The sequence below is a fragment of the Phoca vitulina genome, unplaced genomic scaffold, assembly GCF_004348235.1.
Source record: "Phoca vitulina isolate PV1807 unplaced genomic scaffold, GSC_HSeal_1.0 scaffold47, whole genome shotgun sequence".
NCBI classification, from domain to species: Eukaryota; Metazoa; Chordata; class Mammalia; order Carnivora; family Phocidae; genus Phoca; species Phoca vitulina.
Window position 1 is genome coordinate 3781096 of NW_022589750.1, and position 25778 is coordinate 3806873.

The 25778-nt window shown below is 43.5% G+C and overlaps 1 protein-coding gene across 2 annotated transcripts in view; it reads right to left on the minus strand.

The window, feature by feature from the left end:
• Positions 1 to 25778, minus strand: part of STX8 (syntaxin 8) — a 245338-nt gene that overhangs the window by 72057 nt on the left and 147503 nt on the right. For both annotated transcript variants that reach the window (XM_032432180.1, XM_032432178.1), the window contains one exon: positions 22897 to 22998. In XM_032432180.1, coding sequence (XP_032288071.1) covers positions 22897 to 22998 — 102 coding nt within the window. The remainder of the gene's footprint in view (positions 1 to 22896; positions 22999 to 25778) is intronic.

Sequence of the window (25778 nt, forward strand, 5' to 3'; positions counted from 1 at the left end):
TCCTTAAAAATAGTTTGAAGACACAGAAAATCCTCACCCACATGACTTCAGTTGCCTTTCAAATAAATCCAATTCAGAGCCAATCATCTCGCCTATTGCTAGGAATCAGAGTGACAGATCCAGTCAGAAGACCTCAAGAAGTTCAAGGTCTAGCAAGAAGATAAACACCCAAACAATTTCACCACAGTGGGATGACTTTCAGGATGGAAATCTAAACTGTGATGAGTTAAGTCCACAAAGCATTCCACCTGAGGGAGCACATAAGCTTACTATGTGGGCAGGTTATGCTTCGGTTCCCCATCTTACCTTCTTGCTGGCCAGGGTCTTCAGAGAAAAGCCTGTAATGAGAGAGGTGTTGCTTTCCTGAGTAGCTGGAGCCTTATGATCCTGTATGCGTAGCATACACCAGGTTTGCCTAATGTACCACCTTGCTCACACTAAAGTGCATTCATCTTTAAAGGTCTTCCTATGGTTTAAACCAGATTTGAAAGGGTATATTAGCGATACACCTAGAAACTTCACTAGCTATTCATTCCCTCCTTAGAAAACATATTAAAATGTGAACTAAGACAGCAATCCATGGGAAACTTCCCTGTTTACATTTTCTTTCCCCTCCCCAATGTTTTAATTTTGAAAGATTTAGAACCTACAAAAAGTAGAAAAAAAATACTACAGGGGCGCCTGGGTGGCTCAGTCATTAAACGTCTGCCTTCGGCTCAGGTCATGATCCCAGGGTCCTGCGATCGAGCCCCGCATCCGGCTCCCTGCTCTGCGGGAAGCCTGCTTCTCCCTCTCCCACTCCCCCTGCTTGTGTTCCCTCTCTCGCTGTGTCTGTCAAATAAATAAATAAATCTTAAAAAAAAAAAAATACTACAGAGAGCACCTGTATACCCCTCATCGAGACACCAAGTAACACTGGTGAACAATTGGTCACATTTAATTATCTAATAAGTAAATAATAATTAGTGTATCTATTCTCTCTGTATTTGTATTATATGTGTGTGTGTGTTTTGCTGAGGTTTTGGAAAGCAAGCAGCAAACACATGACACTTCATTACCAAAAGCTTTAGCATGCATCTTTTAAGAACAAGGACATTCTCCAAGAGAGCACAGAATTACTGTTATAACCCAAAATTTTAACATTGACACAGTAACTTTATCTAATACACGGTCCATATTCAAATGCCCCTCAAGGTCCCAATAATGTTCTTTCAGCTGTGTTTTTGATCCAGAACCCAATAGAAACCACAAGGTGCATCTTCTGTCCCCTTTAATCTACAACAGTTATTCCATCTTTCTCTTTCTTCCATGACAATGACACTTTCAAAGGGTCTAAGATGTTTTCGCATAGATCGTCCACCAATCTGCACTCTTCTCATTATTTCTCTTGATCAGATCTGAGTTAACAATATGACATAAATGCAATGGAGTATTTACTTCCCACTGCGTCACACTTGGAGCCATGTAATGCTAAGTTGTCTCCAATGCTGGTGATGCTAGGTGCTCACTTCATTCAAGTATCTTTCCTCCTTTATAATTAATAAATAAACTGTGGGGTCATAATTTGAGATTGTGAATATCCCGCTTTCCATAACCTTTTTACGTAATAGTTCAGCATCCATTGATGATTCTGAAACAATTGTACTAGCAGTTGCAAAATGGTGATTTTATAATTTTATTCTTTTTCTACATTTATTAGGTGGCAAGAAGACCCTCTCCCCAGCATCACTTCTGCCTTTTTTGATTATTGATGATTATTGATGTGGACTCATGAATGCATTTTTTAAACCCAGTGTTTATTACCATCATTATTTTGATTGCTTCAATTGCCCCAAATCTGACCACTGGGTGTCCCTTTAAGGCAGCTCCTATATTCTTTTGATTTGCCTTCATCATTGTTTGTGCATTTCCTTGACTTCTGACACAAGATATTCTAGGCTTGACTTATATTTCTCTGCCTTAGACCTAGAATTAGCTGTTTCTGCAAGGAGCCTTGGTTCCTTTTCATGGTAAACAGTATTTAGAAACCAAGATCTGGGTGCTAATTGCGCTCACTGCTACTGGAATATCATGGCTTCTAGGCTCTTTCACTGGTTAAAAGCAGAGATTTATTACTCTTTAATCATGAGTCCACAATGATACTTAGAATTCAAATCTAATACCAAAGAGTTCGTTCTTACTTTTCCCATTTGCTATTTGTATCTCCCCAGTTTTTAAGTGCATTGCTATACTTACTCACTTACTCTCTCCTACTAACACACAAAGTAGATTCAGAATTACTCTACTTGGGAATGCAAGCTGGTGCACCCACTCTGGAAAACAGTATGGAGGTTCCTCAAAAAGTTGAAAATAGAGCTACCCTAAGACCCAGCAATTGCACTACTGGGTATTTATCTCAAAGATACAAATGTAGTGATCCGAAGGGGTATGTACACCCCAATGTTTATAGCAGCAATGTCCACAATAGCCAAACTATGGAAAGAGCCAAGATGTCCATCAACAGATGAATGGATAAAGAAGATGTGGTCTATATATACAATGGAATATTATGCAGCCATCAAAACCCCCCAAATATTGCCATTTGCAACAACGTAGATGGAATTAGAGGGTATTGTGCTAAGCGAAATAAGTCAATCAGAGAAAGACAATTATCATATGATCTCACTGATATGAGGAATTTGAGAAACAAGACAGAGGATCATAGGGGAAGGGAGGGAAAAATGAAACACGATGAAACCAGAGAGGGAGACAAACCATAAGAGACTCTTAATCTCAGGAAACAAACTGGGGGTTGCTGGAGTGGAGGGGGGTGGGAGGGATGGGGTAGCTGGGTGATGGACATTGGGGAAGGTATGTGCTATGGTGAGCACTGTGAATTGTGTAAGACTGATGAATCACAGACCTATACCCCTGAAACAAATAATACATTATATGTTAATTAAAAAACAAAACAAAACAAAACAACCAGAATTACTCTATTAATACCATTCCCAACAACAAACCTACTTAGTAGAGCCTGAGATTTCTGCAGTTCATCATTTTGGGAATATTCAACTAAGGGTATACAAAGAACTCTATTCAAAAGTTACTTGAATTCTTTTTTACTTAATAAACTCTATATTTTTAATTAATAGATTTGTTTGCCATTTAGAAGCTTATCCTTTAAGACAACAGAACCTACAGACCTAAAGACCTCAACATTAAAGAAAAATGACTGTATCAAAATTATTTATGCCACAAACTAAAAAATTCAAATAATTCTAAAAAAGGCTTACTTTAAAAAAAAGGCAATATCTGTCTCCCCCTTCTGACTACTCCATCATTAGTCCCCACAATTTTTTTTTAGTCCATAATTTAAAATCATGTGCTTAGACCATAATCTCTAAATTCCATCAATTTTAGATATTACCTAGTCATTTCCTCTTTCATTGTAGGAGGATTTAGTTCTTTTAAACTCCACCTCTTCTCTTTCCCATCTACCGTACACTTAGATCATACATTTAGGTTATTTTAACAACTAATGTCTAAATTATTATGGCTATGTACACATTCACTCATAAGTAATGCATTATAACTATGTTTCCTTTTTTTGGTGTTACCTTTTGTTTTCCTGGAGTTAATAACTGCCTTTCTTTTTCAATTGCTTAGATTCCCAGCTACCAAATCTCACACTCTCCAACAGCCTCTCAGTGTATTTTTTCATCTAGGAAAACATAGCATTCTATTTTCCCCCTGACCTCTAAATCTATTCTGAAATGGTGATTCTCTTGGGTCTGTTGCAAAGTTGATATCCCAGGTCTTCCCACTGCTATCATCCAGGGAATGCTCTTTTACTTCTCTCCTTTATTCCTGGCATCAGAGATCCCCTTTCTAGAGTTACTTTCTCATTTAAGGAAAGTACATCTGCCAGGAGCTTCCTGCAATACTTCACTGCCATCCAGTGTTTTTCATGAGATATTGGATGCCATTCTGATTTCAGATCCTTTGAACATTCTCTCCCCCTACCCTCTTGTGCCCCCTTCTACTTACTCTGGGAAACTTAAAGGAATTCCTCTTTATCCGTATGTTTTGAAATTTCATTATGCTGTGCCTTGACATGGGTCTTTTTTTTCATTTATTAAGCTGGGTATCTAGTAGATTCCTTCAAGATGGTCACTCCTGTCCCTCTGTTCTAGGGAAATTTCTTGCATTCTTTCCTTTGAAAATTTCCTTGCCCCTATTTTCTCATTGTGACATTCCTACTGTTCGGATCTTGGACTGATCCTTTAATTTTTATATCCTCCCTTGTCTTTGGTTCTAACTTCTGGAAAGTTTCTTCAACTTTACTTTCCAATCTCTAAAACTACAGGGGGTGGCCCATGGTCCTTTCTGTTTGTCACTTTTTTCACAGATAACTTCTCACAGTTCTTTCTTTCACAAAGAGATACAAAGGAAATAACTGAAGGATATAAGCCAATCTAATTATAAGACATTAAGTCCAACTGTTGTACGTTTGTTCATATCTATTATTATTTAATATGGTAGGTCCACTTGCCAAGCAGCGGAAACGGTATCATTTCTTCCAGTAGCTCAATGTGACAGCAACACTATTTTTTCTGTTAATGACAATGTATACATTGTCTGAAAGTCTGAGATTCATATGGCTAGGGATGAACAGCTGTAACCAGTTTTCTAGAATACATATAAACCTTTTTCCAGTTCAATAGGTCCATGAGGAACTTCCCAATTCTGAAAGAAACATGAAAAGCTGGGAAAACACCTGAGACGATTTCAGTGAGATAGATGTATAGAACATCTCAATGGTCCCCATGTAAAGAGCTTATGGGCCAGGAATTACCTGTTGTCTCTTAGCACTATACCTGCCCTTCTTTGCTCTGTTCTGTCATGCTGGAATTTGCAAACCACCTTTCCCAGGTTCCCTTGCCAGCTAGCTTCCTATTACATTCTGCCAATATTAGGTACTAGAAAGAGTTCAGAAAGCAAGAAGGATGGAAGCTGCTCTTCTTCCTCTCTTTCCCCATCTGCTTCTAGCAGTGTCTCTGCAAGTTTCTAAATTCCCTCAGTGATCCCAGCTGCAGCCACGGTGGCCTCTCTCGTGGTCCCAGAGCCAGCAAGGCAGCTCTCCTCTGGTCTGGTGTCATCTAACCATGGTCCTGCTGTTCCAGCACTGGCCAGGCAGCAGTCCTGGGAGGGCAGCAGTGACTATGCACCTGTGCTCTAGAACACGCTTCCACACCTTCCTTCTCCCATGTCTACGAGTGGTAGCTGCCTCACACAGGTACTCATGTCTGGATTACTCACCCTCCTTTTTTTATTCTCTCAGTCCTTCTGACAGTGTTGCAACTAGTTCTCTGTATTACGTCTCCTCTGGGTGAAATACCTAGTACGGTTACCCTTTTTACGGATTGGCCAGTGACTGGTAGAGCCTCCCTGAGGGATTAAAAGAGTTTTTGTAAGCAGCTACCCATCTTCATTACCAGAAAGAGCTAAGGGCACGAAGCCTCATCTATGGTTATGATTGCAAAAGTACAATCTAACTTTATTATTTAGATAAAGTCAGACGACTCTAGAAGATGGCAAAGCAAACCCTCATGCGAATTCCTATGTGAAAGAGGATATCCACCACTTTCCAAACTAAGTAGCCAGACGCATGACAGGCCCTTCTCCATAAAGTCTGACTGATACCAAAATGGTTGGCATACTGCTAAGATGACCAAAGAATAAAACCCCAAACACCTTTTATGAGGAGATAAAAATGAGTTGGGAGAAAGTGGCTTCAGTCTTCAATTTGGCAAAAACACAGTCATGCGGGATCACTCAGGTACTAATTCACTAGCTTCAACACACTTTAAAATGAGTCATGGATATGGCAAGAAAATGTATACAAAAGATATTTTTACAAAGTAAGCTGTACAGTATATCATAAAGATATGATACAATAACATTTTTAAAAATGTACTTCTTGACTATTCCTGTCTTCTATTCGGTAGCACACTTCCAGATGGTTCCATGCTCCATGACGCAGCGAGGAGAGAAAGTGGCTGGCTGGGACACACAGAACAGAGCAGAGGAGGACAGGGCTTTGCAGAAGCTGGCTGAGAGGGCAGGAAGAGGCTGAGGAGGGAAGCCTTTGAAAGGTATATTCTTTACTGAGATAATGAATAGAGAAGAGCAGTGGGGAGAGGAAGACCAGAAGTCTAAGAGTTTTCCTGAAAGAAAACAGGAAAGAAGAAGAAAAAGGCCTAGAAAGAGAGGAGAGAGGAGAGTACAGAGCGCACAGGGAGAGCCCAGCACCCAGAGCCAGGGATGCATCTTCAAGAGTGATGGGTTAGGGTTCCACTGCTTGTCATGGTCCAGAGCCCATTAAGGCAAGCCCCTTGGGGGATTCTCCTGCTTCAGGCCTGTGAGCTCAGAGGAACCTACTTAGAATGACACTTGACCCTTGAACCAAGAGGGGTTAGAGGCGCTGACCCCCATGCTATTGAAAATCCGTGTATAACTTTTGATTCCCCCAAAATGTAACTATCAACAGCCTGCTGACCGGAAGCCTTGCTGATAACTGTCCATTAACACACGTTCTGTATGTTGTATGTATTCTATACTGTATTCTTACAGTAAAGGAAGCTAGAGGGAAGAAAATGTTATTTAACAAAATCATGAGGAAGAGAGAATACATTTACAGGACTACACTGCATTTATTGAAAGACAAAATCTATGTATGAGTGGACCTGCACAGTTCAAGCCCAGGTTGTTCGAGGGTCAAGTGTGTTTATGACATCCTCCCACCAGACCTCAGGAGCTTGAGCCCGACTTGGAACATCAGCATGGAGAAGAAGAGATAGTACCGCCTGTGGGAGTTAATACCCGCAAAATAAACCCATCAGCCCAGAACAGAGAGCCTCAAATCTGTAGGCACAAGTTCTCCAAAGGGCTCCTTATTACTTTCCATCACCTACAAACCCGACAGTGTTCCAGGCATTTGGCAATGCCAGAGGCCCTGATTTGGCTTCTTTGAAATGAGCAGTGCAGATAAACAAGTTTGTATGTTGCTCGGACAGAAAAAACTCAGTAAAACTACCAGGTTCATTCTGAGCGTTCCTGGTATTATCAGTAGTAATTTGATCTTTTTCCAAAAAAACAAAAACAAAAACAAAAAACCCATGTAATATGCGCCTTTAAATACCTAAATCTTCTAATTTGCCACAGGTGAGTTGTTACGTTCAGCTCTGCGAGCATCAGAACAGCCACAGGACAAAGAGAAGCTCCTTCCAGATGGCTCTCCTTTCCCTCTCCCTTCACATATAAAATTGTATCACAATTATAGTCTCCATTTTGCAAAGTGCTTAGAAATATTTACTTAGTACTGACAGGCTAAAAGGGCTCTTGTTCTGAAAAATTTGCCTAAGGTCTAGAATTTTCGCCACCTGGCAATAAAGGTGCTTTGGGTGGGGGGAGGTGGTGAGGGAAGAATATTTAAAGTCCAGCACATCTGGCTATTAAATTGATTGGAGCCAGCACATGCTACCAAAAATATAAGACACAGCTAAGAAATACTTAAGGAAGGAGGAAAACCACAGAAGCCGCTCCAGATCACATTATAAAACAGGAAGAAAGAGAAGCAGAGTTGAAAAGACAGGGAGAAGAGACGTAAATTTGGATCACAAAGAGGATGACCGTTGTTTGGAAGGACTGGAAGTTTAACTTTGCTAAGGAAGGCACGGTGAAAAAACAGACTCGATGTCACAGTTAAGGTGAGCCTGCTTCCTGACCAAAGTGAAAAAGCACGTGCCCCAACTCTTAGAGGCTTCATTACCTGTAAACAAAATGGAAGTCAGAGCAGCAAGGTGGGCCAAAAGGCATCCCTGATTTATCAAGGATAAATATGCTAAGAGTCACGTTACTGAAATTATATGAATAAGTGTAATGCCAGAGGGCTGATGACAGGAAGAGGGAAGTCTCTGTAAATCAAACATTCCAGGCAGAAAACTTTCCTTTCAGGTTTCAGAAATAAACTGCCAATACTTAGGATATAGGGATGTATCAGTGATCAGGTAACTGTGCTTTCCCAATATTAATAGGAATGACAAAAATAAGATATGGCAACAATAAAGCTTAATTCCCCTACATTTATTTGTGAGATGTCCTCTAATTTTTGAGGGCATTTTTGCTCCCTTCTCTATTTTGCATAGGCAAATCTATATCGATATAATTAAGAGTCTGTTACCACATCACATAAAAAACGGTTGTACGGGAGAGTATTGTATTTTATAATGATGCCAAGGAGTTTTAGAAATTGTATTACTATAACTTTGCCATAATTTCATGAAATGAAATTCCATCTGTTTTTTGAGATAGCCCTTTTTTAAATTAAAAAATTTTACTGTGATTAAATGCGTGTACCATGAAATTTACCACATGAACCATCCTTAAGTGTGTGGTTCGGTTGGCACTAAGTCCTTTCACAGTGTTGCGTGACCACCGTATTTATTCATTCTTAAAAGTGACCATTTTCTGGGGCGCCTGGGTGGCTCAGTCGGTTAAACATCTGCCTTCGGCTCAGGGTCCTGGGATTGAGGCCCACGTTGGGCTCCCTGCTCAGCGGGGTCTGCTTCTCCCTCTCCTTCTGCCCCTCTCCCCACTCATGCTCTCTCTCAAATAAATAAAAATATTCTTTCAAAAAATGACCATTTCCCAGTTTCTTTTCATTTCTCTGTACTTACAGGTAGGAAGCTATAGCAAACCAATGCTGAAACTCTCAGATCCATATCTACAAGAAATTTTTAAAATATATAAGGCTTTCCAGAAATCCCAAAGTCATTTTGAAAGGAGCTATTGCTTCCAGGGCCAACGTCTCCAATAAGCACGAGTGAGCGGACACGTGGAGGCTGCTCAGGAGACACAAGGCCGACACAGATGTATGCCCGACGTGCAGAGACGAGCAGAGACCTGAGGTGCCTGCCGCGGGAGACGGCCCGTGTCACGGACCGCTGAGACTCAAGTCCAATACAAAGAGCATTCTACTGCTAATCCGGAGAAATTGATCTCCCTGTTCACACGCATGGGCAGAGAAAACTCATCAGTGATTTAAAATGAGCCCCAAATCAATTTTTCTTAGGAATTTAACGCTGGTTCAATGACTGGAAATTGTCATGATTGCTTGGCCCTGTGAAAGAAAGAAAAGGGGAGCCAAAGATTAAATACCGAGTCACTGGTGAGGTTGTGCTGGAGACGATGAAGGGCTATCTCAATTTCTCATTAATGTGACAATGTCTAGAGTCGAGTTCTTTAAAGGTTAATATCTGGCTGATAACACTGAACGTCCAAGGGGCTTGGTAAGGGAGAATTATCTAGTTATTTTTTGAATACTACACATTCCCTTCAACTACCCAATCCCTCTGACTTCATTCCAACATGTGCACTTCCAAGTGGGCATGTTTCATTAGGATCAAGAGGAAGTCACAAGGGCAGATTCTCTGGACCCTAAGCATTACTTTGCACTTGAGCTGCTTTTCACGCAGGCTGCAGGCTGAAGAGCAGGTGCGAGGGGGGATTCACTCGTGGACGGAACAACACATGTGCCTGGACAGAGTCAGACAGTACTAGCGCCAGCTATTAATTATTACCATTTCTAAAACCATGACAACTGCTCAACTTTATTTATCGGTGGTTGCTGTTTCTCCTAAGCAATGTTGGCTATTACAGCTAATGTCCTAAGTAAAACCGCCCCATTCTCTAAGCACCCACCAACAACTGGCTGGGGCCAAGAGGCCCCCTAAACAGGGTAGACACAGGAGATCAGGAAGATAATCTGATACCTGAATTTCTGTTTTGATAACACACGAAGAAGACAATCCATTTGTGAACAACTGTGACTTTAACAACCCTAAACTCAGCTCCGTGTCCATTTAACCCATTTTAGAGTTACGTTTTTTAAGAGGAGAGAGGCATGAAAACCGTGCTAAAAACTTAAATCTTAGAGATGTTTTCCAAAAAATTAAAAAAAAAATGTTCCACCGACTCACTTCTTTTTATTTATTTTTAAGATTTTGTTTATTTATTTGACAGAGAGAGAGATACAGCGAGAGAGAGAACACAAGCAGGGCGAGTGGGAGAGGGAGAAGCAGGCTTCCTGTGGAGCAGGGAGCCCGATGCGGGGCTCTATCCCAGGATCCTGGGACCATGACCTGAGCCGAAGCCGGACGCTTAATGACTGAGTCACCCAGGTGCCCCCACCAACTCACTTCTAAAACAGTAACTAAAAATAGCCCAACTTGAGAGAGAAGTGTTAGGAATCTCTTTCTAGCAACTACTCTTGAACACAGAACCCAGGAGTTACTCCCATTACCCCATTCCTTTATTTTCCACCTTTATAAACCTACCAAACTTCCTCTCTAACTTCCATTAAAAACTCCCCCGTCTTTCTTGTTTTGTTCCGATGAGAAAAATGATAGACGTTGGTTATCAACATTTGCAATCAACACAGAAACACGTGACGATGCAGGTAAAAATCCCTATTCAGCTATGATTTAATCCTGCAAGTATCTAACTTGGTGCTGGCCAGCCTATAGGAAATGAGACGGACACAGTTCTGGCCTACACCCCTGGCTCGTCTCTGATTTATTACTCCATGTGTGTGTGTAGGGTATGGCGGGGTTGCGAGGGGGTGCCTGATTCTCTTCAAAGGGGTGTGGAAAGAGGATGACAGAGCTGGAAGAACCTCAAAGAGCGTCTAGTCCAAACCACTGGTTTTGCATGTACAGAGACGTCCAGTTACTTCCCGCTCCCAGGCTTACCCAGCTTGGGTGATCTCTGTCACGACCAGAATCCAGTTCTTCATTTCATTTCAATTTACAAATATAAAAGAAAATCCATATACGAATGGAAGCACGTGGGTGTAATGGTGAAGTCCTGAAGGGTTAGGTTGGGTTGACAAGACATGTCGAGCAGGTGCTGGGGCACTCTTCCCCCCGCCATGGGCAGTGGGCAAATAACAGAGGTAAAGTATACCTCAAGTACGCAGAGCATACTCTGTCCCAGGCCTCCTGACGGTCCTTCTCAGCCCAGTCAGTCCTTATGGGTCCTGCAGGGCCAGCTGAAAGCACGTGAAGTCACTGGTGAACACACATTACCAGAAAACACGCACAAACATGTACATCGGGGGGGAGCACCGACCGAGGCCCATACGATGTAATTATTACTCCCGTAACAACAGAAGCCACCCTTGGAAATCACACCTTATCTTTCCAAACCACACCAAGCAAAAACAATAATCAAAAAATGATTCTACTTTGTGATCATTTCTGACCCCTTGATGATAGCCTCGTAGCAGATTACAGAAGCGTGGAGGCCTCTGAGGCTGTCAGCCCCTATCAATCACCTTCCATTAAATAAAGGTTTTCCAATTTTGCGCTTCTCTCAAAGGCTTCATTTTGCCTGGATTAAGCCGAAGCATCAACATTTGAACTTACTGCTCCTATTCCTGCTTCCCAAATAAATGCCATTAGCAGAAAAATGGGCTTTTCCACAGTAGGAACTCAAAATCAAAGCAGACAACAGTGATGTGGTCACACATACGAGACATCTGACCACAAATGCCTCACACATGCATTTTACACATTTCACGAGCGACCACAGGGCCCAGGAGGAAGGGAGGACGTAAGGGGTGACCAGAGCAGGAGAGATCTGTGGGTCGTACACGTTAGCCCCTGAAATGCATCTGGGCCAATCCCAATATAGTCATCAGAGTGCCGCAGATTTCTCTTGGGTTCCAGAAGCAGGTCTAAGAGTCATGCACTGCACGGTTTTACTACTTGGTCTCTATCATCCCCATGACGGAGAAAAGTCATTTTGTCTAAAATGCAGCAGATGGGTCTAAGGGAGGGAAACAGTTTAAAATCAATTGGGAAAAGCAAGTTTAAAAAATAAGCACCTTAAGCAGAGAGACTCATCTTATTTCTCTTTGTAACACTGACAGCTGGGCGGGGGGCAAGGGGGGCACGTTTGCTGCATTCATACACCAAAACCAGAAGATGTGGGCCACAGTTTCTATAAATATGATCAAGACTCCACTCATGCACATTTTCCTGTCCCGATAAACAGGCTTTGTCATTATTATCTTTAATGGCCACATAAAAGTGACAAGAGCCAGAAACAGAGTGGTGAGAACATCAAGCGATGAAGAGGGAAGAGGGAGATCTCAGAGTCATTTCCAAATAGGCCCGGGGGACGGAATGGATGCATGTTACCGAGAGGTCCCCAAGAAGTACGCTGTGACATGTTTTATTTGGCCCACATGGACATTTTTTTAAATGTTAATTTACTGTCAACACTAAAATACTGGGAGATCTCACTTGAAGATCCAGATTTCAGGCTTCTGCCAAGAAAACAAGCAGAGAGGGGCGCCTGGGTGGCTCAGACAGTTAAGCGTCTACCTTCGGCTCGGGTCATGATCCTGGGGTCCTGGGATCGAGCCCCGCATCGGGCTCCCTGCTCAGTGGGGAGCCTGCTTCTCCCTCTCCCTCTGCCTCTGCCTGCTACTCCCCCCTGCTTGTACTCTCTCTGTCAAATAAAAATTTAAAAAATCTTTAAAAAAAAAAAAAAAAAAGAAAACAAGCAGAGAGATGACCGGCACGGCATTCCCACTTGGCGACAATCTGTTGTTTACTCTCCCATTTGTCCCTGGAGGTCATCGCGGTGGCCTGCTTCATTATGAAGGTTCCTGTCTGGTCTCTCCTGCAGGTAAGGAGTGTACAAAGAAGATGCCCAGATTGAGAGGGAGCTGGGGGGCAGGCCAGAGAAACGGACTGGCAGCACCTGAAGACACAGACCTCGAACTTCAGGTGCAGTCTGGGTCTGAGACTGTGGAACTTCCGGTTGACCATGAAGCCGTCCAAGAGAGCAGATGAAGCTTAAAGATAAAGTGCCAAGAGGACTGAGCCCAACGTAAGGTCTTCAGTGGAAGTAGGAAGAGGGAAAGCGATATAAGCCAAAAGGGGGCTGGGTTTGTGGCCTGGGCCCCCCTGAGCTGGCCTAGCCTCCGCGACTAGCCTCACCGCCACACCTCTCCAGCAGGCACCCTCGGGCCCAGCCGGCCAGCCCCGATTCTTGTTTGAGAAACCAAGTGTCGTTTCGGGCCTTCGTGCCTCCTGCAAACCTGTATTTCCTACTGCCTGGAACGCTAGCCTGCCTCTGCTAGATTTCTACCCAACTTTCCAGAATGAGCGGCCCCAATGAGGTTGCTTTGATGGTGTCGTGCGACCATCCGGTAGGCTCTGTAAACGCACTGCCCTGAGCTTACTGCCTTCCTGTCTGAGTGCGTGCTCCCTGAGGCTGGCCACCAGGTCTTCTGATTTCTTCTCCTCGGTGCCCAGCTGTGTCACAGGAATCAAGGAAGAGGGATTTCCGGTGGACAGAAACTTCTCAATACCAGAAGTTATTCAAGGGTGACGGGTGGCACTGGATTTTCGCAACGTACTGTGGCCAATAAGTCCGAGTGGGGGCTGGTTCCTGATACATCGCTGGAAAATAATTTGGCAATATATATCAACTTAACACCGCTCCCACCCTGGGCCTAAATAAATCGACTTGGGAAATAAGTAATGTGGTTGTAATGGCCAAGTTTTGTCTTGCTTTGTTTTCTCCCTGGCTGTCCAGAACCAACCCCAATTTCCATTTTGAGGGAGCTCCAATCACACGAAGCCCAACAATGGTCAGATTCCTCCTCGGCCCACCGCCAAAGGCCAGGCCCAGCCAGCTCAGCACCCCTCCTCTGACCAAGAGAGGTGGGGGCGTCGCTCAGCTACTCTGGCTGCAGCATCCTGGCCTCTTTGTCCAGGGACGGCTGCTCTGTCCCTGGCCCTCCAGCCTCCTGGCCCTCCAGCCTCCTGCCCCTTCTCTGGGCTCCAACAACCTCCCAATCAGGGCCCTGTTGAAAAAAGAGCCAGACCCAGTATCTGTTTCTGGACCTGGAAGCATCCTAACCGATAGCCTACATGACAGGAACAAGTCTTATATATGGAGAAAAGCTTTATATAAAGGATGTAATACAGCATTACTTATACAGCAAAATGAAGAAACAGTCTAAAAGCCCCCAAACAAGAGTACCCAAGTAAAGGACGGTGTATCTATTTGACAGAATGGTACTAATGACACCAAAAGAAAAAAGGGCTTATAAGAACATGTTAAAAAGACAAAAGTGTTAAAAATAGAATATCATCATCATCGTGTAAAAAATACTATGGGTAGAAAAAAATGACTAGAGAGGTACCAAAATATTAAGATAGAATTATGAGATTAGTATTAAGATTTTCCTTAAAGTTTCAATTAATCAATTAGGAAAGTACCCCAGGCACTGACAGTCTCCGGCCGCCTGGCTCCAAGCCTGGCCGGCTCACACCACTCTGAAGGAACAGTGTTAGCTCTGTATGTTCTAGCAAACTGTCCTCTACAGTTCTGACATGGGTCTTCCCACCTTCCCTTCTGTCCCTCCCTCCTTTCTTTCTTCCCTCCCTCACTCCCCCCGCCGCCACGGGATCACAGAATACACATCCTGCTTACTTTGGGTTTCCACTTTACCAGACCCAGGGGAAGCCTGTTCTACTCACTCCTCAGGCCTCTGTTCCCATGTTGTGTCCTCCTGGAACCTTTGAGCCCCTAGGCTGGCTGAGATACTTCTCCGCCTGGGCACCCTGTAGTCACCGGGATCTACACTGCGTCCTTCTCCTCCACTCCACGGCAGGCGCCGTGCCCAACCCACCCTTCAGCTCTGGGACAGAGCCCAGTGTCTGGCCCGCAGATGACGCCCGGTGCTGACAGGGAAAAATGAAAAGAATGGATGGGGAATGAAGCTTGAGGACAAGATGGCTTTGAGGGCAGACATGCATCAGTGGAGGACCGGGCATTTCTCCATAGACATGGAATGAAAGACGACACTGGGTATAGAGACAGACACGCAGGTCTGTAAAGAATAAGGGAGCAGAGGAACTTACCTGGATTATCTCAATGAAGGAGGAGAAGAGAAAGAAGCAGACAATAGGCAAGAAAAATATTCTTGATAAGCAGTAAGAGAAAAGAATCTGCAGTTATTCTTCTGCCCCATAATTAGGTATCTAATTATCTGTGTTTACAGTAGGGTTTTTTTTTTTTTTTTAAAGATTTTATTTGAGAGAGAAAGTGAGCGAGAGAGAGAGAGAGAGAGCATGAGTGGGGTGGGGGGGGAGCGGCACAGGCAGAGGGAGAAGCAGGCTCCCCGCGGAGCAGGGAGCCCGATGCAGGGCTCGACCCCAGGACCCTGGGATCATGACCTGAGCCAAAGGCAGACACTTCACTGACTGAGCCACCCAGGCGCCCCTGTGGTAGGGTTTTAAAAAACAACTCCGTGAGAGATTAAATGGTCTCCAAGGTTAGTTAAATAAACCAGACAACTTAGAATTCAGCTTCCTACCTATGTTGTTCAAAAGAGCTAATGTAAGAAAAAATATGTTCATGCTTATCCAAGGGAAGGCAGCACCATCCCGGGCGCACTAGACGTGCCCCTTACCAATTTCATGCCCGGTAATGGCTTCAGCCACAAAATTACACATTGCAGTTTATTTGAAAGAAAGCAATTCCATTTCTAATTCAATGAGGACATGAACCTCCTAGCTCCAGATTATCCCTGCGCAACTTTCTCAGGTCATCACTGTTCTCCTTAAAAGCCCTTCTATGCTGCCTTCCAACAAGGGTCAGAGCCTCTGAGTCTTATTTATGAAGGCGGCTCTGGGCAACCGATTGAGACCCACGCTTTCCCATGGCTGGCGTTTGCTGAGGACGCACTAGAACCAGTCACTGGGCCACCAGCTTGCTTTCACTGAATGTGCAGAATAACCACGCGGACAAGGCAGGTGGCTCTCTCAGGCACCCGGGTCCCAAGTGGCAGAGGCCACGTTGTGACCCAGCTCAGGCTCCACAGCACTGTGTTGTGCTACTCGTAAGCCTCCCTAAGAGAGTCACACGCCAAAACACGGAAGGCCCATCGAGGGTCCCGTGTTCGGATGGTGTTAGTGCAATGTCAGCCGGGCGGATTTTTCCCCACATCACTGAAATGTGGCTAAAACCACAATCGACGTGCTTAGACAACATTACGTAATAGTCAATATGCTGAGAAGCAACACTGTCCCTCACCCCAAGTCATTCAGAACTCTCAGTCTGGCCTCTCACAATTGGCTTCGTCCGTCAGACTCAGACGAGGCTCTATTTTGAATTCTAATGAGGAGGAGGCACACTGAATATTTAACTGCGATGACAAAGATCTTGCTTTTGTGGAGACGCCCTGACACAAGTAACAGATCTGAAAGTACGTATAGGGACCGATGGAAAATACCAATCTAATCTGCGTTTGGACGCTGGAAAAAGACAATATTGTTTTCTACTTGATGCTATTTGGGGGCTAGGGGTGGGCAAGGAAAAAGGAAGAAGAGCCACACAAAGATCTCAGTAAAATTTTTGCAGCCGGGGCTCCTGAGTGAAAGGTTTACAAAGACGTGCTTGAATCCTTTGTTAACGACTGCACAAACAAATTCATCACTAGGCCCTTCTGTGTGGCCCCCTTGCACTTCAGTCTGTGCTAACAACTGGAAATTTCCTCCCTGCGAAAGCAGCTACGACTTATATGTATCAGATCAGCAAAGAAGACATGCTGCGGGGAGGGAAACAAAAGACCATTTCACGGTTCACAACCTACTTCTACACTGAAAATGATGTGCCTGCTGCTACCCTCGGCTCACTCACGTCCCCGGAGTTAAACAAATGGGGTGCCACGTGAACAGTAACCGAGGGACACTTGAGTGGGTCGCTTAACATCTACCCCGCAAACAGTTAAAATATACCTCGCTCGCGCTTCCTGTGAGTGCGTGTGCGCGTGTTTACGTGGAAATGATCAACCGTGCCTTGCATTTGGGAAGTGCAGGGGATCGACCCTTTGCTGTGTCTCGAGGCTCCTGGACCAAGCCCTCCAGACCCTTTCTTATTGAGATCATAATGTAACTTCCATAGCTTTTGGACATCTCTTGTATATGCTAGCTGGCAATTATGGAGAGAGACTATGGCTTATATTTTTCTTAGCTGCCCGCTGGTTGATTATCTCTGCTGCTACCAAATATGCCCATGGAGTTTTGAATTTCAGGTATTTTTTTTTTTAATTTCTAGGAGCTTGCTTTTGGTCCCTTTTCAAATTTTCTGCTACTTTCTATGGTTTCCTGTTTTCTGAAGATCCTTTCAAGCCTGTCATTTCTTTCTTTAAATATACCAAGCATAGGTGATTTTCTTATCTCCGTCTGATAATTCTACTACTGCCAGTCTGTGCAGATTGGAAGTGTGGTCTGTGGCTGCTTCTGGCTCATGCTGTGCTGTTTCCACATCTGCTAGGTTATCTTTGACTGTGTGCTGGTCACTGCTCTGAACAATTCATTTTGGGGTGATTCTTAGAGACCAGGGATAAAGATGTCCTCTTCCAGACAGGCATGTCATTATTTTTGCCAGGCACCTGGAGCTCTAGCATGTGAATCTAGAACTCTGAACCAAATGCAGAGTCTGGGGTTTCCTGGCCCAGGCTGAGATGGATGCTCACGATGCAAATCCACACGAGGGCCTTTCTGTGCCCCCAACTCGTCAGGAACTATGGTTTTGTCTCTTTCCCTCTCCAATCTTCTCAGTGCCAAGGCTGCGTCTCCACACTTCCCAAAGGTACCTTACTTCCAGTTCACTTGTACCCTAAGGGTGCTCTCTGGGGACCCACCTCAATAGGGGAAGGGTCTCCTGTTACACTTTTCAGCTGGGGTGGGCCCAGGACAGTAACTTCTACCCCACCTGCCTGCCTCTCTCAGGCTACATAAGTCCCTGACCCCTGCCTGCAAATGGGCTTTATCAGGAAAAAAAATCAAACCACCAGAAAGTACCTAAGAGTTTAAGGACTGGAGGGCACCTGGGTGCCTCAGTCCGGTAAGTGTCCAACTCTTGATTTTGGCTCAGGTTGTGACCTCAGGGTCATGAGAACGAGCCCTTTGCTGGGTCCCACGTCTGGCTCTGTGCTCAGCGTGGAGTGCTCTGCTTGGGATTCTCTCCTTCCCTCTCCCTCTACCCCTCCCCCAGCTTGCAGGAGTTCTCTCTCTCTCTAAAATAAATAAGTAAATCTTAAAAAAAAAAAGAGAGAGTTTAGGGACTGGAAGCAAAACAAAAGGACAGGTTAATATAATGGTTCCTTAAAAAAAAATTAAACACTGAATTACCATTTGATTCAGCAACAGGACTTCTGCATATATACACAGAAAAGCAGGGACTTGAATCGATGCTTGTACACCTACGTTCATACTGGCATTATTCACCCAATAGCCAAAAAGGTCCACTGACAGATAAATGGATAAACAAAATGTAGTATTTATATGCACTGGAATATTATTTAGCCTAAAAAAGGAAGGAATTCGTGACACACTCTATTATAGCATGGAAGAATACTGAAGACATTCTGCTGAGTGAAATAAGCCAGACACAAAGGGGCAAATACTGTGTGAATTCACTCATTAGAGGTACCTGGTGGTGTCAAATTCACAGAGACAGAAAGTAGAGCGGTGGCTGAGAGGGGCCGGCTGGAGAAGAAGGAGGAGTCAGTCAGTGTTTCCCGGGGTCAGAGCTTCAGTTGGAGAAGATGGAAAGGTTCTGGAGACGGATGGTGCTGACGGCCGCACAAGAACATGAATGCGCTCAATGCCACTGAACTGCGTACTTAAAATGGTTATGATGGCAAATTTTATATGTATTTTATATTTATGTATCTTTTATCATAATAATTTTTTTTTTAAGTTAGGTTAATAGGGGCGCCTGGGTGGCTCAGTCAGTTAAGCGCCTAACTCTGGCTCAGGTCATGATCTCGGGGTCCTGGGATCGAGCCCCGTGTGGGGCTCCCACTCGGCAGGGAGTCTGCTTGTCCCTCTGCTTCTGCCCCTCCCCCCACTCGTGCTCTCTCTCTCTCTCTCTCTCTCTCTCTCTCTCTCTCAAATAAATAAAAATAAAATCTTTACAAAAACAAGTTAGGTCAATTTTGGCAAGGGCTGATGGACCCACTCAATAAATTCCACAGGGCATAATAACTTCACAGGCTTAAAACTGATCAATGACAGCAGGTTGTTACTGAACCAGTCTGACCTCTCTAGAGCTCGGGAGGCCGCATGCTAAACCTTTATCAACATGCAAAAACTACCACTGCTTGCCAACAAACATATATATAATTACAGATTTCCCTATAAAAATATAAATGCAATAAATTTTCCTTTAAAGGTATCAGGTATCAGAAATGCTATAAGGGGGCGCCTGGGTGGCTCAGTTGGTTAAGCGACTGCCTTCGGCTCAGGTCATGATCCTGGAGTCCCGGGATCGAGTCCCGCATCGGGCTCCCTGCTCAGCGGGGAGCCTGCTTCTCCCTCTGACCCTCCCCCCTCTCATGCTCTCTGTCTCTCATTCTCTCTCTCAAATAAATAAATAAAATCTTTAAAAAAAAAAAAAAAAAGAAATGCTATAAGGTTAGTTATTAGGGTGTTGATCTACATTACTGATGGCACTGCTAAGTAAATATTAGGGAAACAAATGGGCAGGATAAAAGAATTCTCTTTAAAGTATTTCTACTGAAAGAATGAAGAAATGTCTGTTTAACGCCGCTGTACTACTGGACTTCTCCCTTCTGAGTCCCTACATATACAGCTGACCCTTGTACAACACGGGTTTGAACTGCGTGGGTCCACTTACATGTGGACTTTTGTCAATAAACACAGTACTGTACTATAAATGTACCTTCTCTTCCTTATGATTTTTTTTTTAAAGATTTTATTTATTTATTTGACAGAGAGACAGTGAGAGAGGGAACACAAGCAGGGGGAGTGGGAGAGGGAGAAGCAGGCTTCCCACCAAGCAGGGAGCCCGATGTGGGGCTCGATCCCAGGACCCTGGGATCATGACCTGAGCCGAAGGCAGACGCTTAATGACTGAGCCACCCAGGCACCCCTCTTGCTTATGGTTTTAACATGTTCTCTTCTCTAGCTTCCTTTATTAAATGTAAGAATACAGTACATAATATATAATATTATTATACTTAATGATTATATATTATTATATTAATATATTATTATACTGTATGATATATACTTTAATTATAAAATATATGCTTATAATTATATATAATATATAATAATACAGTATATATAACATACAAAATACGTGTTAACTGACTGTTCATGTTATGGGTAAAGCTCCCAGTCAACAGTAGTCTATTAATAATTAAGTTTTGGAGGAGTCAAACTTATATGCAGATTTTTGCCTGCAAGTGACCTCTGCATTGTTCAAGGGCCAACTGTAATTCTGTTGCACATTATATATAACTAAATATAAATGGCACATAAGATAAATTTACAGCTAACTTATTTTAAAAACACGCATTTTAGTAATTATGGGAGTCTCTACATTTCTTCTATTTAAAAAAATGGAACAGAGTTCAAGTTAGAAGATTTTATGCACATTTCTGGGTATAAACACCAACACCAATAAGCAATACCGTAAAATAAAAAACTAGCAACAGAAGTAACATTCCTCATTACAACTTCACGAGTAACGTGTGCTGAGGGCCACTGGTTTGCAAATACAAGAAGCTTACCAACATATCTATAAATACGTTCATGCCAAAATAGTTAACAACATGACGGCTGCGCACATAACAAAGACTTCGAGAAAGTTGTCACTGAATCGGGAAGCCTAGTCCTACTTTATTTATTTTTAAACATTTTATTTATTTATTTGGAGAGTGAGTGAGTGAGTGAGCGGCAGGGAGAGGCAGAGGCAGAGAGAGAATCTCAAATAGACTCAGTGTGCTGAGTGCAGAACCCAATGCGGGGCTCGATCCCACGACCTTTCGATCACAACCTGAGCCCAAATCCGGGCTGACTGAGCCACCAGGGTGCCCCAGACTATCCCTACTTTAGACAGACAGAGATAATAGCTAATACTTACTTACAGCTTACTATGTGCTACACACTGTTCTAAGTGCTCCGTATCTGTATCGATCTGTATCTCTATCATCTGTAACTATACCTATATCTTTATCTATATTAACTCCTTTATCCCTTACAACAACGCTCTCGGGCTATACCATTAGCATTCCCATTTCAAAGACGGGAAAACTGAGGCAAAGGGGAGTCTGGACTTCCCCAAAGTTGCATAGCTGGTGACTGGTGGAGCTGGGATGCAAGCCCAGGCTCTAGAGCCCCCACTCTTCACCCCCCACCCCCACACACTGCAGGGCCTCTCCACATAAATACGGAAAGTCAGGGAAGATGGCCAGCTTTAGACCCCTCACATGTTCTATACAGTTTAATTTTGATAACCAGGTTACCGACTCTTTTAAGAGTCAATAAGATTAAGTTTCTATAGAAATCAAAGACAGTAACAGATGGAAGAGGGGGGTGAACCTGCATCTCTCTGCTTCCAAATGATCTAGTGCAGAACAAAGTCTCCCTGGGCAGAAGTTACATGAGAAGGTGGGTAAAGCAAGAAACAAGGAGGTGTTGCTTTCGGCAGGAAGCAGAAAGAAGCGCACGTCCATGGGAACAGAAGCACAGCGTGGCTGGTATCTGGCGGATGAGAACTCCGGGGCTGGGGAGCACAGACAGGTGATAACAGGGGAGCAGGGAGGCCCCTCAGAGTCCCCCTTCCGGAGGTCCCAGAGTCCATGGCTGCCTGTCCTCAGCTACCCTGTTGTTCTAGACTTCCGTTTAGCCAGCACATCAGGTAAAGAAGGTAATGCCTGTCGGGCTGTACATCTCAGGTCTCCCCCGCACAGAGATCCTTGTTCTAAAACTGGACAGATCAGAGGGATCCATTGCATTTTTCATATCGAAAGGGCCAAGAGGCAAAGCATGTGCTCAGATCACTGTGCTTTTGAGTGCTATCGTACTGCTGCTTGTAAGAAAGGTATTAGCTTCATAAACCTCGTGCACCTTTGTGAGACGAAGCACCCAGTAATGATCACTGTGGCCACTCCTACTGTCACTACCATTTATCATTGCTGGCCTCAGGCAGGGCACTGCACACAGGCGATAAATAGTTCAAACAGCACGGAACGCGGCCCTACTTCATCAGAAGCTCTAGGGCAAAGCCAGAGAATCAGTATTGCTAGAATCCCACCAAGGGATTCTTATCTTGGCCCATGTATCCCCACTTCATGTACAAGGTACTAAGCGGTAAGGCGATTGCCAAAGATAACGTCACTACATGTAGGATTTGAACTCAACCAGACTTCAGAACCTGGCCTCTTAACTGCTCTGTGGTCCAAGCTCCAACAATTAAGCTTGTGACTAAAAAAAGGCACAAAGTAAGCAAGATGGCCTTCAATACCCACGAGGATCTACCAGCACCAACCTGTATATTGTCTCACAATTTCCCAAACTGGTATTCTCTGTAAGCATACACAGAGGTTTCCTATTTTAAATTAAAAAAGAAAATAACAATGCATTGGATTTCTCCCACATTTGTAGCAAGTCACTTCATTTCATTTTATTTTATTATTATTTTTTAAAGTAGGCTCCGCGCCCAGCACGGAGCCCAATGCGGGGCTTGAACTCACGACCCCGTGATCCAGACCTGAGCTGAGACCAAGAGTCAGACACTTAACCGACCAAGCCACCCAGGCGCCCTTACAACTCACTTCATTTTAGCAAGATTTGGGTCTCTTTTAGCAATTTCGGTGCCTCATCAAATGGGACTGTCTGCATTAGAAGGGCAACCAAATCCCTGCAATAATTAGACAATGTGGGAAACTGAAAGTAGAGTAAATGTGCGAGCAATGAGAGAGGCAGAACAATAAGGGTAGCTATCCTTTACCACAAGACGTTGACTTTCTGTCCACCATATTCACACGCCTGGTCTCAGTGCGGAGCTTCCCATCTGTGTTCTCCACCAGGTTGGCAAGGTCATCAATTATCTCTAGAAAGGAAGACAGAGATGCATGGTTAATACTCCAGAAATACTCCAGCTCACATCACAGTGTCAGAGCTGTGGCCTCCCTACTAATCAATTCTCTCCTGTGAAGGGTGAAGAAAGGTAGAGTGAAGGGAAAGGTAAAGAGCTCATGTATGTTCTTTGAAATCTGCAATTCTGATTCATAAAAGGGGGTGGTGGTGGTGTGGGGGGAGTAGTAGTAAAGAAGAAAAGTGATTTCCCGTGAGGCTGGGACACAGAGAAGGACTGTCAGAAATCCAAGGGAAAGAAAGCAGGACCCAGCAAAGTTATGCTTGGCCAAGTTGTCATTCCAGCATAAAGCTGGTGGATGGACTATGGGAGACTCCAGGGACTACTGGGGTCCTTCTCGAGAAAACAGCTTGATGATGAAATCTAGCCAACCAAGAGGCAAGTAGAAATAAAGAACTCTAGGATGGAGAAGCCAGAGACCATGACCGAAGAGATGCTGGAGAGAGCTGGGGCCATCGAAATATTGAGCTGGGGATCAGCAGATACATGGATTACTTTACAAAAAGGTAGATAAATGTTGTAAACAGTGATGCTATAATTATAACTGAAAGTCAGGAAGCAGTTGGGGGGAGAAAGGTGGAAGGAAGTTGGAGGTGTTAATTTCTCCATCACTTCACAGAGGAGTCCTATCGAGCTATTGAAAAGGGAAACATGGAGACCCACGGCTTTTCAAAACCACCATCTTTTTTTTTTGTCAACCTTAAATGGATCTTTTAGTAATTACTATCTCTTGTCAAGAACACTTTATGTGAAGTTCAGCTTTTCTTCTTTTTTTTTTTAAACACTAATCCTCTTCTTTTAAAATTGGAAGTATCGTTGACACTACGCTAATCTCCTTAAAGTGAAATTAAGCACTTAGCAACACTTAAAATAGTATATATTGCATGATCCTAATGATATAAAATTATTTCTATCCACCCTTTCATATTGGACAAACCTACAAGGATATTTCTGGATGATGTCAACCTAATGTGAATAATGATTATTTCTAGGTGCTGGGATCCTGGATGATCTTCCTTGCATTTTCTGTACTGTTTGAATTTCTTCTAATGAGTACACATTTATTATTTCAATTTTGGTTCCTGTTCCTCACTCCTTCCTCCCTTGCTCTTTTTTGTTGTTGTTGTTGTTGCTTTAGAGATACACTATCCAATATGAGTCACTGTTTCTGTTAAAGAAATAAAAGGAATCGAAGGAAGTTTCCAGAAGGATGCCGGAGCTGAGTTTTGAAGGCCGTGTCGGTGAAGAGGTAGGAAGAGAGCAATGCGTATGGAATGAACAGCATGTGGAAGGCACAGAAGAGCTGGCTGCTCTCTCCTGGCTCCTGCAGCCCTTCCTACCACCTCTGTTTACTTACAGACCTTTAAGCTTCACATCTAATGATTTGCTCGCATGTCTTTCCTTTGAGGGAAGAGTATGACAGAGACTCCCTTTCATTCATGGCTCTACCTGTGATGCCCAGGAGAGTGCCTAGTACACAGCCAGATAAAATAAATACAGATAAACACAGATAAAGGCAACGAATGGATGAAGTCTAAAAGAGAGACATAATTTCAAAGCACTCTGCTGCATCTTAGACTAAGCCAAATTTGTCAAATATTACCTATAGAACACCTGCCTAGAAAACCTTTCACTGCCATTTAACAATTCACTCGTGACTCTCTATTCCTTCATATTCAGTGACATTCTCTCTCCCCGTCTTCCTTCCATCTGTCTCCAAGCTCTGTCTAGAGTCTCCTCTTCCCCTTAAATGCTGACAATCCCACACTGCTGTGTATTTTTACTCTAATACTACCATGGTGATTTTACATACCTTTTGGTGTCCTCAATATGTAAATTAAAAACTTGAAAATCTGCTCCACATAGCTCTCCAAAATTCTGGACTCAGGCAGCGAACTGCCTACTACTTATCTGTACCCTGAGGTTTCTACAAATATCGGACTCTCAAGGTCTCTGAAACTAAACTCTTCATCTTCCCCTAAACCTGAGTCCCCTCCTACATTCCCTGTCCCCATCAATGGCACCGACATTCACTTGCTGGCCCACGCCAGAAATCTTCAGTCACTCGGCCTCCCCCCTTCCCCAGCTTGGACATGCCACTTGCAGCCACTCAGGTGACCCTGCCTCTGGGATCTCTCGATCCCACGATATTGCTTAAATTCTATTACTCATATCTCACAAAATCGTGCCAGTGTTTCCAAAAACAATGTCCTAACTTATCTTCCTGTTGCTAGTTCTGCATCTTCTCAATCCATTCTCCATACTATAGCCAGGGACATGTTTTATTTCATTTTCAAGTTTTTATTTAAATTCCAGTTAACATACAGTGTAATATTAGCTTCAGGTGTAGAATTTAGTGATTCATCACTTCCTTACAACACCCAGTGCTCATCACAATAGTGCCCTCCTTAAGCCAGGAACATATTTTAACTTTTTCATATTTTAACTAATTGAAACTTAAAAGCTGTGTGTGGATGGTGACTACTGTCTTGAGCAACACAGATCTAAAGCAATCACTTAAAAAAAGAAAAAAAAGAAAGAAAACCACACACATACACACACACCCCAAAAAGTATAGATTTAAAAAAAAATGAAAAACAGAGGGAATAAAATTAAATACTAAAAAAATGCAGGATTTACCCAAAAGAAGGGAGGAAAGTAGGAACAAAGGAACAAAAAACAGACAGGACAAAAGGAACACAAATACCTAGAAGGCAGACCTAAACCCAACTATA